This window comes from Dermacentor silvarum, chromosome 11, assembly GCF_013339745.2.
Source record: "Dermacentor silvarum isolate Dsil-2018 chromosome 11, BIME_Dsil_1.4, whole genome shotgun sequence".
Taxonomy (NCBI): domain Eukaryota; kingdom Metazoa; phylum Arthropoda; class Arachnida; order Ixodida; family Ixodidae; genus Dermacentor; species Dermacentor silvarum.
The window spans coordinates 118,074,531-118,090,004 of record NC_051164.1 but is presented as its reverse complement, the minus strand read 5'-3'; the positions used below and the strand labels follow the sequence as shown (position 1 = coordinate 118,090,004).

The following is a 15,474-nucleotide window of genomic DNA, read 5'->3' as shown; positions in this document are numbered from 1 at the left end:
TCGATTATGAGGCACGCCATAGTGGAGGGCTCCAGATTAATTTTGACCCCCTGGGGTTCTTTAACGTGCGGGGGGTATTCTGTAAGTGTCCATCTAGGGGACATGTCCATTTCGCCTCCTGCTGATGTTCTGATCTGCTGGGCTGGAGTATGCGTAAGAATAAGAGAGGCGCCCCCAGCAAATAAGCACTTCAGCAGAAGAAATGGACATGTCCACTAGATGGACACTTACAGAAAGCACCCCCCACTTACCCCCAGGTGTGCAAACATGGACACAAGAACAAAAAGATCAACACAAACACTGACTAGGTGTCAACTGAAAGGAGTGGCAGAAAAGAAGGAAGACTCTAAACTTATCTGCACGTGCTCAAGGGAAAGCAGCGCCAACCCATCAATCAAGGACATGTGTGGCCACTTGTGAAATATATCTGATTAGACATGGCAATTTCTCTTCGTGCAAGATCATTGAGGGCTCACTTGCGCAAGTGCTACTGCTATTAATGATATGCCATGCCACGACCATAAGGCACACTTCGTTTTTATGTCGTAACAGAACCACAGTGCCGGAAAATTCCGGAGTACACTTGCCATCATGACAGTGCTCAGGCCAATTGTGAAGTGAGAGAGAGGAAGATAATGGGATTGTTCTGGCAGATGTCTGTTTTGAAAGCGATTGTCTTTTTCATTAGTTTACATGGTGCAAAAGATGTCTCAACCTACCTTTTAAGAACCCTGATGTCACATGAAGCTCCAAATTTTTTTGCTATGGGCAGGAACACCTATGTAATGGATCACAAAGCACAATAAAGTAAAGGTTTTTGACACAAGCATCTAGGCAACAAGCACTCATAGATAAGAACTACCATTTTCACTTTCATAAATATTAGTCAAGTAAGAAACTCAATTTGTTAGCATACTGAACACTGAGCAAAACCACCAGCAAGGTAGTTTACCACAGCCTAGCAATGTGAAACATTGCAATAAAATGCACTAGTGCCCAATGACTCAGTCAAAATTAGCACCTCCCAGACTGCACATTCTTCAATTAAGTCCATTAAAACAATACTGAAATGGTTTAACCTACACTAAGTAAATACAAGTCAACCACAGTATTCAACCCTAAGTGAACAAAAACAAGAAATCAGGCAGAGTGGAGTGCAGGAAAGTGGCAGCTATTGAATTTTTCTGAAAAGTTACAAAAATCACATTTTAGTGAAGTCGCAGAATACTGCAGGTGCAAGCCAAGTACAAACAAAAGCTGCTGCTCCACTAACCAAACCCCACTTTCTCTTCCCCTTCTATTTACCCTATCTGCAAGTTAAAGGGGCCCTGAAACACTTTTTATCGAAGTGGATAAATACGTTTGAAATAAAAATAGGCTATTTCAGAATCAATTTGCCACAAAAAGTACTTGAATGCGTTCAGCAGAAGCGGAGTTATTGGCAATCAAACAAGGCCTCCGTTGTGCTCCCCTTCCTCCTCCGATGCCTTCCACTGCAAAGGCTACGGTGGAGTGGGGCATGGCCACAACGCTTCGCCTCGGAAACGTCACCGTGGCGCGCAGTTCAAATTTCATTTTGGACTTCCAATTTTGGTGCCTACGAAGCGCTAACTGTAAGCCAAACGTCCTCAGAGTGCGCTTAGCCACTGGACTCGTGGCGGCACCTCGCGGCGGCCGCAGTGTATTGGTGTGTGCTTTATTACGAAATAAAGTACACAGAAAAGAGTGAGGATCATGGGGTCTTTTAAAACGAGAGCGTTTGAGAGAAAGGTGACTTCGCGTTCCACTTGTGAGCTCCACACACAGCATACGACAGCACAACTTGGCTGAGATGTTCACAGCAGCGTATGCTACTCTATGTTATTTCACCAAGCCCGAGGGGTGGTTCAGGGCCCTTTAGATGTCAAGTAGTATGCACACAAATATGCAAAAGGCATCATACGAAGCAATCTGCCATCTGTATAAATTGAAATGTGAACAAGACATAAACGGATCAACAAAACACCTGTTGCACATAACTAAATGGGAGAGCGACGTGTAATTACTCTGTAGTTGACTTTTAACGATGGAATAGTCCAAAATGTACATTTCGGAGTCTGAATCACACAGCCATTACGTATTCAGGTGAACCTGGAAACAGAACAACACATTGGAATAGTTTCAGAACTTCACATCTGAATTCGTTCTGATAGTACAAGGTGCAATATGGATGTTCTGATAAAACCTGTTTGCAGGCCATTCAAAAGACAGTTGCACTATAGTGTGGGCTATGAATGTTAGGCAGATACAAACTAATTCTGATTCACTAAAAACAAATATTGCCTTGCCTCTTGTAAAATGGAAGCAAGGTGCCCATAGTACAACACAAAGTTCCTATGGGCAACCAGAGGCCCTTGCAGGGGCGTAGCCAGAACTTTTTTTCGGGGGGGGTTCACCGGCCCGACCACGGGGAGGGGCAAGCGTCTGCTTTCGTCTACGTGACGTGATCGATAATAAATATCGGTAGTTTAAGCAGACTCTATACATGTATATTAAAGACATGGGACCCCCCCCCCCCCCCTTCGCGTGTACGTGTGCTTGTGAAGAAATTAAGTAAAAAGTAAAGTAAGCTCAGTAAAAAACAGTAAGTACGACAGGTACAGTGGACGTTTGGAGCAACGGTCTCTCATCGCGCCACTGAATGGACCAGTCTTCGAAAACGCATCATTGAGACGACCTGCCCAATCGGAGAAGACATCATTAATTGTTAATCTCCGTTAAGTGTAGATGGCGTCGTCCTCATCGGGGCGAGGTGCGTTTCACAAGTCAAGGACGGCTATACACGTGAAAATCCACGTGTGACCAGGCTATACCTACTCCCATAGCAATAGCTTGTTCGCTGCGTCTGCGCTAGAAACTTAAATACGTGCAAAAACGCGTAATGCTTTTTTTTTTTTTCCGAAGCTTTCGTCGCCCTGCTCCCTCATATGAAAGGGTTGCATTTCCTGCAGCAAGTGCATGGGCCGCTGTGTCTTCCGCTGTGTGCGAGCGTGCAGCAGTCATTTGCCTTTACGTCAACAGGTCCAGAATTGTAAAGAATCTTTCACCGCACAGCATAGATATGGCATGTGTACGCATTTCAAGTAGTGCGTGCAAATCATTTCTGCTTCATTTACGCCGGTGCAAACAGGAAGCGGCCTTGTACCTCACAGAATCTCGACTGATTGGTGTACTAGCGATGCAGGAATGAACTCCGATCTTGTTCAGTGCATAGTGCACATAATCAACTTTTCAGGACGCATGAACTCCGACGAGAACTGTCAGCGCCTGCAACAAGAGTTTACTTACGCTGTACTGCGCACAGCACTAATCCATGCTTGTCGGCTGTCTGTTTCGTGCATTCTGTTGCGAGTCGGTGGAATTTCACTGCTGTCATTAACCCCTTCGTGTGTACATTGCTGTTTTGGGATTCCACAACACAACAGCAACTACCAGCCTTCCGTAATTGCTGGTTTGGGATTCAACAACACAACAGTAACTACCAGCCTTCCGTAGGGGCGCAATCGCAAACAAGAGACGTTTTGCACGCAGTAAGATCCTGCGCGAGCGCGGCCTAACCGGTACCTGAAGGGAAGCGGCGGAAATGTATACCGGAAATTTCGACCACCTGGGGTCTTTAACGTGCACCTAAATCTAAGTAGTAAACGGGCCTCAAGCATTTTCACCTTCATTTGAATTGTGCCTGCCGCATTTGTTGCTTCATTTGTTGCGCATTTGTTGCTTCAGAATGCGGCCACCACATTCTCGTCCAAAACCTCACAGATGTCAAAGCCTTGACAAACACCGTGACAGTTTTTTCCATATGCAAACACGATTCGCTGTAAATTACCAACCCAAACGGAAGCGCCCAGGAATGAAACTGTGATAGTAGCACCGGTTTCTTGAATTATGTCAGCGCAAAGCGATGAGAACAAAGGGTGGGTAAGTGTGTGGGGGGGGGGGGGGGTGCGCAAAAAATTTTGGATGGGGGGGGGGTCAACCCCCCTCCCTGGCTACGCCCCTGGGCCCTTGCCTTTAATTCATTGAAAATGGAGCTGCATTGGTCAAAGCTTGTTGCTAACTCCGAGCTTTGTGCACATCTTTCTCAAGCCCTTTCATTCTTTGTTTACAGGTCTTTGGACCCCTGGAACGATGTTATAATTTGGGCTGACATTTATTGACATTTATGACATTCAGAGGATGAACAGATAAAACATTTACCGACAGCGTGTAGTCAATCTGGGGGGCCATCTCTGCATTGGTTCCACCTCGAAGGCGTAGCACAGATGGTGCATCTGCAAACAGCAGGCATGGCAGAGCAGCCTGAAGGAGCAACACTATGCTCCTGGAAATAAAGTCAGCAGTCAACCCAGGAGGCCAAACAATAGAGTGGAACACCTACGCTTAACACTCCAATTGACTATGCTGCCTGTTTATGCCTTCCCCTTTGTGTACAAATTTATGCAGAACATGATGAAAAAAGCGCTAAGAAAAGAAAAGCAAAAGTGAATCTATCAGCGAGAAAAAAAATACTCCAGGCTTATCTATTCATGAGTGTTCTCTGATCATAAACGTACAACAAGGCAGGCGCTTCTTGCTCCGTGTATGCTCCGCCTAACAGAGATGGTTTCTTATAAGGCTTGTTTCGTGTTACCTGTTCTTTGAAGGTTGTTTATTCACTGGGCCTCCGGCTTTTCTTTACCTACTAATTGCTTTTTTTTTGTCTTGGTTTTAATTAGGTCACAATGTTTCAGTGATGTTGCACTTCTTTCCATTTTATTCTGATGTAGTGCACACGCTTGGTGATAAATCATGGTGTACAAATACGCTCCATCACTGGGGCATCAGGCATGTGTTGCACTTCGCTGTGTGTTAGCCACTGCTCTTCACTTCGGCTTGTACTTTTTCTGGCTAGAACACACAGTCAAAGGCTTGAAGCACACAGTGAATGGCTTGAAGCAAGAAAAAAACATGTTTTCTGTTATTGCTGCATCCTTTAAATATGCTTGGTCTACTTTTTTTTTTATATAAAGTTGGAAGTCTGCGCTCGTCTCCATCATTTATGTGCCTTCCTTTTGTCAAGGTTTTTTTTGTAGAGTTTTTACTTCATGCTGATAGCACTCTTTTTTCCTCTCTTTTATGTGTGTGTGCATACAGGGGTTACAAGCAAGCTGCAAGCGATAGATGAGAAGCAAAATGCTGATGAAGTGGTACAGTGCTTGTTCCAAAGCATGTGTGTGTGTTTCTGCTTTTATTGGAATTGATTAAGCCAAGAGGGCTATGCTGGGTGGAACAGAATAGCCTAGCAGATGATGCTAAGACAGAAGGATGCTCCACCTTAGCTACTTTCACAACTGCTGTTATGTCTCAATACAGCGATGAGCATTCCTTGGACGTTTCCCACGAGGCCGTCCTTTCATCAGCGTGCACACAGACGGCGAGATGGCCCGACATAAACTGTGACGGGCAAAGAAAGAAAAAAATTAAACTATGGGGTTTTACGTGCCAAAACCACCATCTGATTATGAGGCATGCCGTAGTGGAGGGCTCCGGATTAATTTTGACCAACTGGGGTTCTTTAACGTGCACCTGAATGTAAGTACACGGGTGTTTTCTGTACTTTGCTCTTATCGAAATGCGTGCACAAACAAAGGAGCTCACGTCGAGGCAACGATGACCGCCGCCCTCCGAGAAAGCGATAATTACCCCGAAGACCCCTCTACCTGAACCTGACCTTGTCAGGCACGTCACGAAGAGGCCACAAATTGGTGAAAGGGGCCAACATCGACCACTACCGTGAAAACCACGTCGGCCTCGGTTTTCTAGACTGCACGCGTTGCAACGTATGCGGGGGCGTGGGTGCAACACCAGAGGTGGAACCAGCAGAGCGGTGCTACGTTCTGGGAGGGATTTTGTGAGCGGTTCGATGATTGCGATTGGCAGAGATACAGCCATAAGATTCCCTAGTCCAGTCTCGTAGGGAGAAAGAGAGAGAGAAAAACATTGAGCTCAAATGACGGCGTCTTCTCAGATGACGGACGGGGTGATTCCCTGGTTTCGGGACCCATATATGGCCAGCAGCTCCTGGCCCCTAGCCGCCAGCGCGAGCTGGATCGACAGGGCGGGGCTGGACCGTAAGGTCTCCCATCGCTCATGGGGTGGGGTAGTGGGGGACGGAGGGGGGATGGGGGGTATAGGGTATTTGAGTGATGTGCACTCCATCAGGATGTGTGCGAGGGTGCCTGTGTTGTTTTTGCAAAATGGACAAATGTCCTCTTCGGTTTCTGGGTAGAATTTATTCATCAGGGCAGGGTGGGTAAGTGAACCCGCCTGAATGCGCCTGATGATTGTTTGTTGTTCCCTGCTCAGGGTGCGGTGCGGCTCGGGGAAGCTGCGCCGATCCTCCCTATAGTCGGAGGTAATCTCTCTGTACGTGAGCACCGGGTTGGTGGTATCAGTCTCCTAGGGAAGACGACCGGGGGGAGCTGCACCACAGCTCCCACAGCGGGGAGCTGTGGTGCAGTGAGGGTGGTGATGACGTGTTCTGATGTGAACTCTGACGTTTTAAGATGCTCCTACTACATGGATTGGGCTTCTGCATCTGGAGCCAGTGTTTATAATGTCAAATAAACCCTTTTTCCTTTATTCCTACTACTGGACGTACTCATAAATGGGCCTGGTGGATTCCTGGAACAAACGCTACTTCAAGCCGCAAAAAACTGGTTGGCAGCAGTGAGATCAAGAAGGCAGTCCTCAGGATCTGGGATTGGCGGCCCTGGGAACCTTCGAAAGCTCAAGGTAAACTGCGGGTGACTCAGCAGCGCTCCTCTTCGTGGAGTCTTGGACGACTCAAGAAAAGTTGGGAGCTTGAAGAGTAGCAGAAGGCAGTCCTCAGGATTTGGGATCGCCAGACCTGGGAACGTGGCTCAGGAGACACGACCTTCACAAGCTCGAGGTTGGGTGAGTGCTTGAGAGACTACGGTTTTCCAGGCGATAAGGACAAGGTTCTATCAGGCAATTAGCTGTGATTGATCGCTGCCAGGTGTGCGATGAATACAACTGTAGTCAGCTCTCAGGAAAGCAGGGATATCATAGTGTTAAAGAAAGAGGAGCTGTTGCTGTCAGCAGCAGAGCTCGGTATGGATATTAACCAAAAGTTGAGGAAGCCAGAAATTCGTACTGCAATTGATGAAGTGGGTTTCGAGGACGAGCTCATGGATGCCTGGGAAAAGATATGTTGCGAGAGGAAAGAAAGAGCGGAAGAGAAGGAGAAGCAGGAAAAGAGGGAACAAAGCAAGTAGAAATTGAGCTCGAGGAAATGAAGTACAGCAAGCGAGGTTAGTGCGCAGGGCAGATGCGGCGCCGCCACATATGGAAAGCGTGAAAATGACGAGTTTGCTTCAGTCGCACAAAACAGGCAATGACATCGGTCTCTACGTGATTAATTTTGAACGGATTTGTGAGAATCAATCATTTCACCAAGACACATGGCCGGAGCGCTTGCTTGCATTGCTGCTGGGAAAAACGTCGCAAATCGTAGCTCGACTGAGCGCAGCCGAGGCAGGCGTGTACAGTTCAGGGAAGTCGAGTTTGCTCGCCAAATACAAGCTTTCCACAAAGGAATTTTGAAGGCGATATCGACAGGCAAGAAAGAAGCCTAATGAAAGCTTTGTTGAGTTTGCATGTAGCCTGAAGCATAATTATTCAGAGTGGTTGAAAGAAGCAGGGGCGGATAACGTCAGTAAGCTGTCAGATTTAATCTGCTTAGAGCAGTTTTAAAAGGCCCTGACATATAATGTGTGCCTTTGGGTTAAGGACTGGCACGAAGGTGTGTCTGTAAAGAGTGCAGCACAGCTGGCCGATGAGTGTGCGGTAAGCCATGGCTTCAAGCCACAGAGCTGTAGCACACAATATCAAAAGCCTTCCCCACAGCCACAAGGTTACCGTTGAGGGCAGCAAACCACAAAAAAAGAATCAGACGACACTAGTTGCAGTTTGGTGCACAACGAAGGCATAGCGAAATCACCTGAAAGGGGTAGAAAAGAACTCTGAAATCATTCGGAGGAACTCAAATCGAGAGTATGGAAACGGGGCACTTTGCCCAAAACTGCCCAAATAAAAGGCCAGTATTCACTTGCATAAGCAATCATCCAAGTAACATTGATCTCCTGAAGCCATACATGACGGATCTAATGGTAAATGGTAAAGAGTGTAGGGCACTCAGCGGACATTGTCCATCCAAAGTATGTGAAAAATGAAGACTATGTGCCTGAATGCGCGTGGATAAGGCAGGCCGTCAGCGAAGGCTCTGTGTGCCTACCGATGGCAAAGGTACAGATTGAGGGACCTTTCGGAGATATCAAGACAGTAGCTGCAGTCTCCAATGGGTTACCGGAAGGATACCCTTACCTTTTCTCAAACAGCTCAAAGTCACTGCTGAATAAAAGTGGATGCACATTTGACGAAGCTCAGGTCATGGCTTTGACGAGGCCCAAAGCATGCCAACTAGCTCAGCAGCTAAGTTACGATGCTGAACAAAATGCAAAGAAAGAGGATGAAACAACTAGCTACGGAGACGTAGTTAAGCCAGAGGAGGAAATCTGATTTCTCCCGACAGAAATTCAGGAAGAGGGTCAGGTGCTGAGTTAGGATGTTGAACAAAGTGCAAAAAAAGAGGATTAAACAGCTAGCTCTGGAGGCGTAGTTAAGCAGCAGGAGGAAATCTTGCCGATTTCCCCGACAGAAATGCAGGAAGTGGGTCTGGCTGAGGAGCCGGCAATGGGAAAAAAAAGAGACACACTCGAAAATGAGCACCAGAAAGCGTGCTAAAGGAAAGAGGTGTCGCAGAGTTAGGAACGCAGCAGAGAAGGCAAGGTAGCCAAACAAAGCGAAAGGTGCTAAACCCTGTGGGGAACGTAGTGAAAGAGTTAGAAAGGCACGTTTGTCATTTGGATGTTCCCAATCAGAGCATGTCCGAGCCTCCAGACGAGGAAGAAAAGAAAGACATTCCGCGCGAGAGTGGACAAAAGCCAGGGGGCAATTATGTTCCCCCTCGTTGGGTTCTTTTCGAAGTGTAACCTGTATGACACAGAAGAGTGCAGCAGCAAGGCGATGCGAAGTGGTCGTACCAGGCAGTGAATTCGTAGTGCGATGTCTAGAAGGCTCGTTGCCAGTATGTAAAGTGTCGGGGGTCTGCAGCGAGCAGAATGGCGGACGTACCCTTTGTATTCCCTGGTTGACAAGACGAGCTTTCAGAGTGCGCCCACCTCGAGTACTACTTAAAGATATTGTCACGTGATCGTGACAATATCTTGACATAACCGGTGACCGGTTTTGTAACGTGGTCGTGACAAAACCGGTCACCAGTAAAAGATAAGCAAGTACACATGTCAATATGATGCAACCGTAGGCTATTCAGAATGAAAAGCGGTATACATGTTTTGTGGAAACAGTTTGTTTGTTTCTTTATTTTAGTGTCAGGTTAAATGTTTTAGATCTAGAGATTGTGGCAATAAGCAAATTTGGAGCTTTGTTTAGCTTGTTTATTTTAGAAGCTCACCGATACTCGGAAAGAGATGGTTTGCGTACGCGTAAATTTTTGAAACTTAGTTTTTTCGGTGTGTCATTATTTTTAAACAATAGACTTCCTTTTTGTGCGAGACACGCTCGCAACATCAAGTCCAAGTTATTTGTTAGAAGCCTGTAGCGATGCGCTTGAGTATCGGTTCACTTTTCCCGAAGAGTTTGCGAGATTCTTCTTTGAAGGTAGGACGCGTTATTTGGAGGAGCCGTTGTGTTAGTGCCGTTCCTTTAAATTGTATCTTGCACGAACACAAGGAGGCAAAGCATTGTTGAGTGTCTCACACATGTATTCATAAGACAGCAATGCTTTGAGTAGCACTTAGAGCGTGCATGGAAGTACTATTTATAAATAAGCTAAAATTTTCGTGAAGTTTCGAGCGCGTGATTTATGCGAATTTTTTTTTTTTCTGGGGGGGGGGGGGGGGGGGCTTTTTTTTTAGTGCGGGTCCTTTGTAGACAAGAGGAAGAAAATGTTAGTGCATAAGATGCACTAAAGTGGAAGATGTGGAGCCTTATTTGGAACATATGGATTGTTTTGGGAAGAAGGCTTTGTCTTCACGGCCTGTGCTTGTCTCGCCAGACTTTCGCAGCGAATTCATTCTCCATTGCGACGATAGCAACCGTGGTCTAGGTGTTGTCCTTGCCCAACTGAACGAAAACAGTGAAGTACATCCTGTGCTATATCTCAGTCAAAAAGTGACACCCACAAGAAGAGGCTTTCTGCACCTGGGAGAAAGAGTGTTTGTGCATAGTATGGGCCATTCAAAAGCTAGGATGCTATATTCAAGGCACGAAATTTACGGTCGAGAGCAACCACTGCCCTCTTGCGTGGCTGAAGCAAATGTCGAAGAAAAAAAAACAGGAGACTGCTGACATGAAGTGTCATTTTGCAGGAATACAACTTCGAGGTCAAGTATCAGAAAGGGAGCCCGAATAATAATGCAGACGGTCTGAGCCGGGGATTTTAAGCAACAAACTCAGGGTATTGTTTTTTTTAAACGTGTTCTGTACGTAGCGTTATCGGTGTTACTGAGATAGGCAACTAATTTCTGTCTTGCCGAGGGCTGGCCACGGCGAAAAAAAAAAAAAAAACAAGAGAAGGGCAGAGAGAGGGGTAGAACCTTGTAAAACAATGCAGGGATCATAGCGTCCTGTAGGCGTGTCACTCGGGCACACCGACTAGAGTGTATGTGTGCTTGTGTTTTCACAGGAAGAAGGCCGCAATGATGCGAGAGCTGAGACCCCAGCTGCAGTGGGTCCTCAGCCATCACTTGGAAGGGAACCTCGAAGCTTCAGGCACCTTGACAGCTGGTCACCCTCAGGTTGAATCTGCTGAAGGCGGAGGAGTCTGTTATGTCTCAATACAGTGATGAGCATTCCTTGGATGTTTCCCACGAAGCCGTCCTTTCATCAGCGCGTGCACGGACAGCGATATAGCCCAACATACTGTGACACACAAACAAAGGAGCTCACGTTGAGGAGACAATGACCACTGCCCTCCGTGGAAGCGATAATTACCCCGAAGTCCCTTGACCCTGACAGGCTGAACGTCACGGAGAACCCCCAAATTGATGAAAAGAGCCAACGTCGACCACTATCGTGAGAACCACATCGGCCTCAGTTTCCCAGACTGCACGCAGTTGCAACATACGCAGAGGCGTGGGTGCAACACCCGAGGCAGAGCCAGCGGAACAGTGCAACGATCTGGAGGGGATATTGCAACCGATTCGACGATTGTGATTGGCAGAGATACAGTCATCAGATTCACTAGTCTAGTCTCTTAGGGACGACGACCGTTTTAAAAGTGGGCAGCAAGGGTGGTGCTGACGTGTCCCGATGTGAACTCAGACGTTTAAGATGCTCCTACATGGAGTGGGCATCAATATCTGGAGCCAGTGTAAATAATGTAAAATAAACCCTTTTTCCTTCATTCCTACTACCGGATTTACTCATCAATGGGCTTGGTGGATTCCTGGCCCAAATGCTACCTCGAGCTGCAACAGTGCGCTCTGTGGCATGGCACTGGCCATCCCACCAGTCCACACTCTCATGAGACCATTAAAAAATTGCAGAGTTTTACATTTACATATGCCCTTTTGCTCATGTATCTTCAGTTTCTTGGTTGTTAACCATCCCTTATTTCAGGCAACAAAACAATTAGATTAATGTTTTTAGTGTGCCTTTCAGTTTTCCTGCTCTATTCTCTGCCTTATGTGTCTTCTAGTTCTATCTGCAAGCTGTGTCAAGTCCAACGAATACGCTTTCAACTCGACAGAATGCTCACCCAGCTGTTCCAGTGTCAGCAGAAAACTCCCCGCCTCTTATGGGGCCAGGGTACAACACAACTTCTGTCGACCCAATAAAGGCATTCTCCAGATGGCCGCCACAGATGTCCCTCACCAAGTTGATGCCTGTTAAGTGCTGTGGCCTGTAATCAAACACCAACAAACAAGAAGATCTGCCATTACAGTGGTGCTAAAAATCCCTAACTATATGCGATTACCTCAGCCCTGGGTTGCTCCTTCCAGCTCGAATATTGATTACCCGCACTGGCTTCCGGAACAGCGCACTGAACGCTATGGCCATCCGCAGTATTTGTCCTCCCTTAAAGGACCAGATATGCAAAATACTACAATACATGAAAACAAAATAATAAACGACTCAAGCACTTGTTGACGGGGGGAAGTGAGCTGGGTTATTCTGTTCTTTATTTTACTTTTGTGTCCAGTTTACTTCCCTGTGCGTGCTTCACCTTGTCCAACTACCCCACAATGCAAATTACTACATGCTACCTTGTCAAGGGAAGTCGGCGCAAGGAGCAAGAGCTTGTCTCTATGTTGCTCTTTTGTTTTTGTGCCTTTATTTGATCCCAAACAGGGACACAGAAAACAAAACAGAAAGCATAATCCAAGGTTATGGATCCATACCAGAGCAAACAGAAAGCATCACCCAAGGTTATGGATCCATACCACCTAATCCAACCACATTTCTTAGTAGCATCCAAGAACTCAACTGAAAAACTCTGCAAGTACAAGGTATAGTCATGTGCAATATGAGCGGATGGGCGGGAACACCGAATTTGGTTTATAGAAACAATTGCTCTTGATGTGTGAATTGAAATGTGATGTTTTAAAAACGCGATGCAGCAGGTAGCTCTTCCTGTAACGTTTAGTGGCACCGAACACTTTTCTGCATGGAATGTGTGTATCCACTACAGCGTTTTGAAAGCAATTTTTTTGTTTCCTTTCATATTGCTTGAGGGGGTACTTCAGCTGCACAACCACACATGCAGAAGTCACTTTTCACCGACAGACACCCCGCCCCCTAAACAAAAAGAAAAAAAATGACAGTGAATGGCTATTTGAAACTTTAAAACGTACCCACGCTTGTCTCTAGTCTAAAGGCTCCCTGGCCCACGTTTTTGTTCCTGCCACTCATGTTAGGTCAGCGTCTCCTCTATGTTAGGTGCTACCACTGCTTTGGTGGCCAGTCGCAGACTGCACTAAATTTTCACAAACATTGAGCCTCTCGCTCAATCACCAACTCACGCCTTCCATAACGCTGCCGTCGATAGTAAACAACGTCCCTTTGGCTTCACCCGTCATCATGGCACGCTGGAAGCTCATATCAAGAAAAAGAGAACAGTCTACAGATGACGTTTCACAAGTTTTCTCAGCCGTCACAGTACCGTCGCTTGTGTATCATACAGCTTCCGACATAACCCTGTAGCACTTGCCGGTAGTTTGCCGGCCGGTGTTTGCCGCCTTCCACTACAGAACACCTTATGGGCGTCTTGCGCTGGAGTTTGACGTATAGTGTCGGCACCTGGTGGCGGCGAAAAACGTCATCTGGGTAGTACCAGAGCCCTGGCTGTGGCGAAGCACGTTTCTAGCCCGAGTTTTGCGTTGATTCGCACTTTTTTCTGCCCTGTTGCGAGTGCGAAAAGGCTCGTCACTTGTCCCAGACCATGCCGACCACGCTGCGAGCTGGCCGTAACCTATAGTTTAACGAAAACAGACTCTCCGTGTGCCGTGGGACGTAATGCTGGAAGCAGAAGACATCGGCGACGCCGATCCGGAGAGACCTCGAAATAGCGTTACCGCTGCGTCGTGGGCTGCCATGAACAAGAAGGTGTGAATCCAAACATCAGATTCTACCTTTTTCTTTTAAGGCCTCACGAAGCGGAACGTCGAGCGCGCTGGATAACTGCAGTTCGTCGCGCCGGGTGAAGTGGTGAAGTGACCAGGTGTGTGCAAATGACCACAAATGGTCGGGCTGATTCGGTCGGGCTGACCCCACTACGAGCAGCAGAGGTTAGAGAGGCACAGGTTTCGAGGGCAGGGAAGCTAGCCGCAAGATAGAATTTGAGGAGCGATTGAGAGAAATGGCAGAAAAGCGGTGGGCAAGGAGAGTTTTCAGTTATTTGTACATGAGGAATGTTGACACAAAATGGAGGAAGCGGACCAGAAAATTGTCAATCAAATATTTGGACTGCAGGAGGGGTGCAAACCAGGAAACAGCGGTTAAGAAAAAGGTTAAAGAAACAGAGAGGGGTCTGTGGAAAACAGGGATGCAGACGAATAAATCAGCACTGGAAACATGCGCAGAACTTTCAAGCACGAAATTGTCAAAGAAAATATCTATGATAATTCTAGGGGAAGCTCTTTGTTGTTTGAAGCCAGGACGGGAGTATTGCGGACTAAGATGTACCGAGTCAAGTTGTGCGGTGCATGTGGAGAGGAAGAGGAAACGGCTGATCGAACACCTCATACTTTTCTGTAAATTAAGGACTTAACCCTACAGTGCAAAACAACGGGGCTGATTTTTTCAAAGCATTGGGGTTTAGGGACAGTGGAGGCAAAATAGACTTTAAGCGGGTAGAAATAACCAAACGAAGGTTATCTGATTGGTTGCTAAAATCATGGCAGTGGTGAAATTTCACCCACCACAAAGTACAAAATATGGTATAGTCACGGCTAGGTGGCGTATGCCACCGCCCGATTTAAAGGGTTCAGCCTCATCCATCCGTCCATCCATCCAACCTCAAGCCAGCACGTACATGGAGGAAGCACGTACGTTGAGGCAGCACCACATCGATGTTCGAGCGCTGTCATTGAAAGCTACATCAAGCGAGCAGCGCACGAGCTCGCGCTGCAGCGCGATTCGCACTTACGTTACTGCGAGCTCATATGCATTGCATCAGTTATTTATAAGTTGCTAAAGGGACAGATGGCCGCTACTACAGCGCAGGCATAATTACTTGTCTAGCGGCATGCAGTCAACAAAGATTGCAGGAGGCCCACCGTTTCGCGGCATGCTGAAAGCCCGCTGCCGTCGCGACGCGTACCTTCGTGTGCTCGATCAGTTCCGTACACATGATGTCTGCTTATCGCTGCTGTATTTCCTCGCGTTTGTGCGCCTGAGTCTAGTAGTGTGCAAACCTTACCTGAAGTTCAACTTCGTACGTGACTCGCTTCACTTGCGATTGACACCGCGCTAAAACTTCGCCGCTTGTTTCTTGAAAGGCTTACACGTATTCGGCGTTGCATCATTTCTTGCCTTTACGCAGCGTGCCACCCCTGAAAGAAATCTTCGGCGCCCGATATTCGCTGCAAGCCGTGGTACAACACAACCGAAAGTGGCGGGTCCATATTGTAAACGTGCTTTCCGAAGCAGACGACCAAACTTGGCACTACTCAGTTTAGGACAGAGGGCGCTTTTTAGCACCATTTTCGTCATGGCTAGGTGGCGTATGCCACCGCCCGATTTAAAGGGTTCAGCCTCATCCATCCATCCATCCATCCTTCGCAGCGTCCCCTGGGCAACGCAGGAGCCCCATACAAACTGTACTTCCACAGTGCAACGGAAATAAGA

The 15,474-nt window shown here is 47.1% G+C and overlaps 1 protein-coding gene across 4 annotated transcripts in view; it reads right to left on the bottom strand.

Annotated features, from left to right (window-relative positions):
• Positions 1-13,377, bottom strand: part of LOC119433662 (RNA 3'-terminal phosphate cyclase-like) — a 104,701-nt gene extending 91,324 nt beyond the window's left edge. Inside the window, exons 1-5 of one of the 4 annotated variants that reach the window (XM_049659333.1) lie at positions 13,149-13,377; positions 12,104-12,204; positions 11,885-12,058; positions 4,240-4,363; positions 720-778 (exon numbers count right to left, since the gene is read on the bottom strand). In XM_049659333.1, the coding sequence (XP_049515290.1) occupies positions 720-778; positions 4,240-4,363; positions 11,885-12,058; positions 12,104-12,204; positions 13,149-13,226 (536 nt within the window). In that variant the 5' untranslated portion in view covers positions 13,227-13,377. Of the gene's footprint in view, positions 1-719; positions 779-4,239; positions 4,364-11,884; positions 12,059-12,103; positions 12,205-13,140 lie in introns of all 4 variants that reach the window. The other 3 variants (XM_037700912.2, XM_049659334.1, XM_037700913.2) reach the window with 3 other exon arrangements.
• Positions 13,378-15,474: the final 2,097 nt, after the last annotated feature.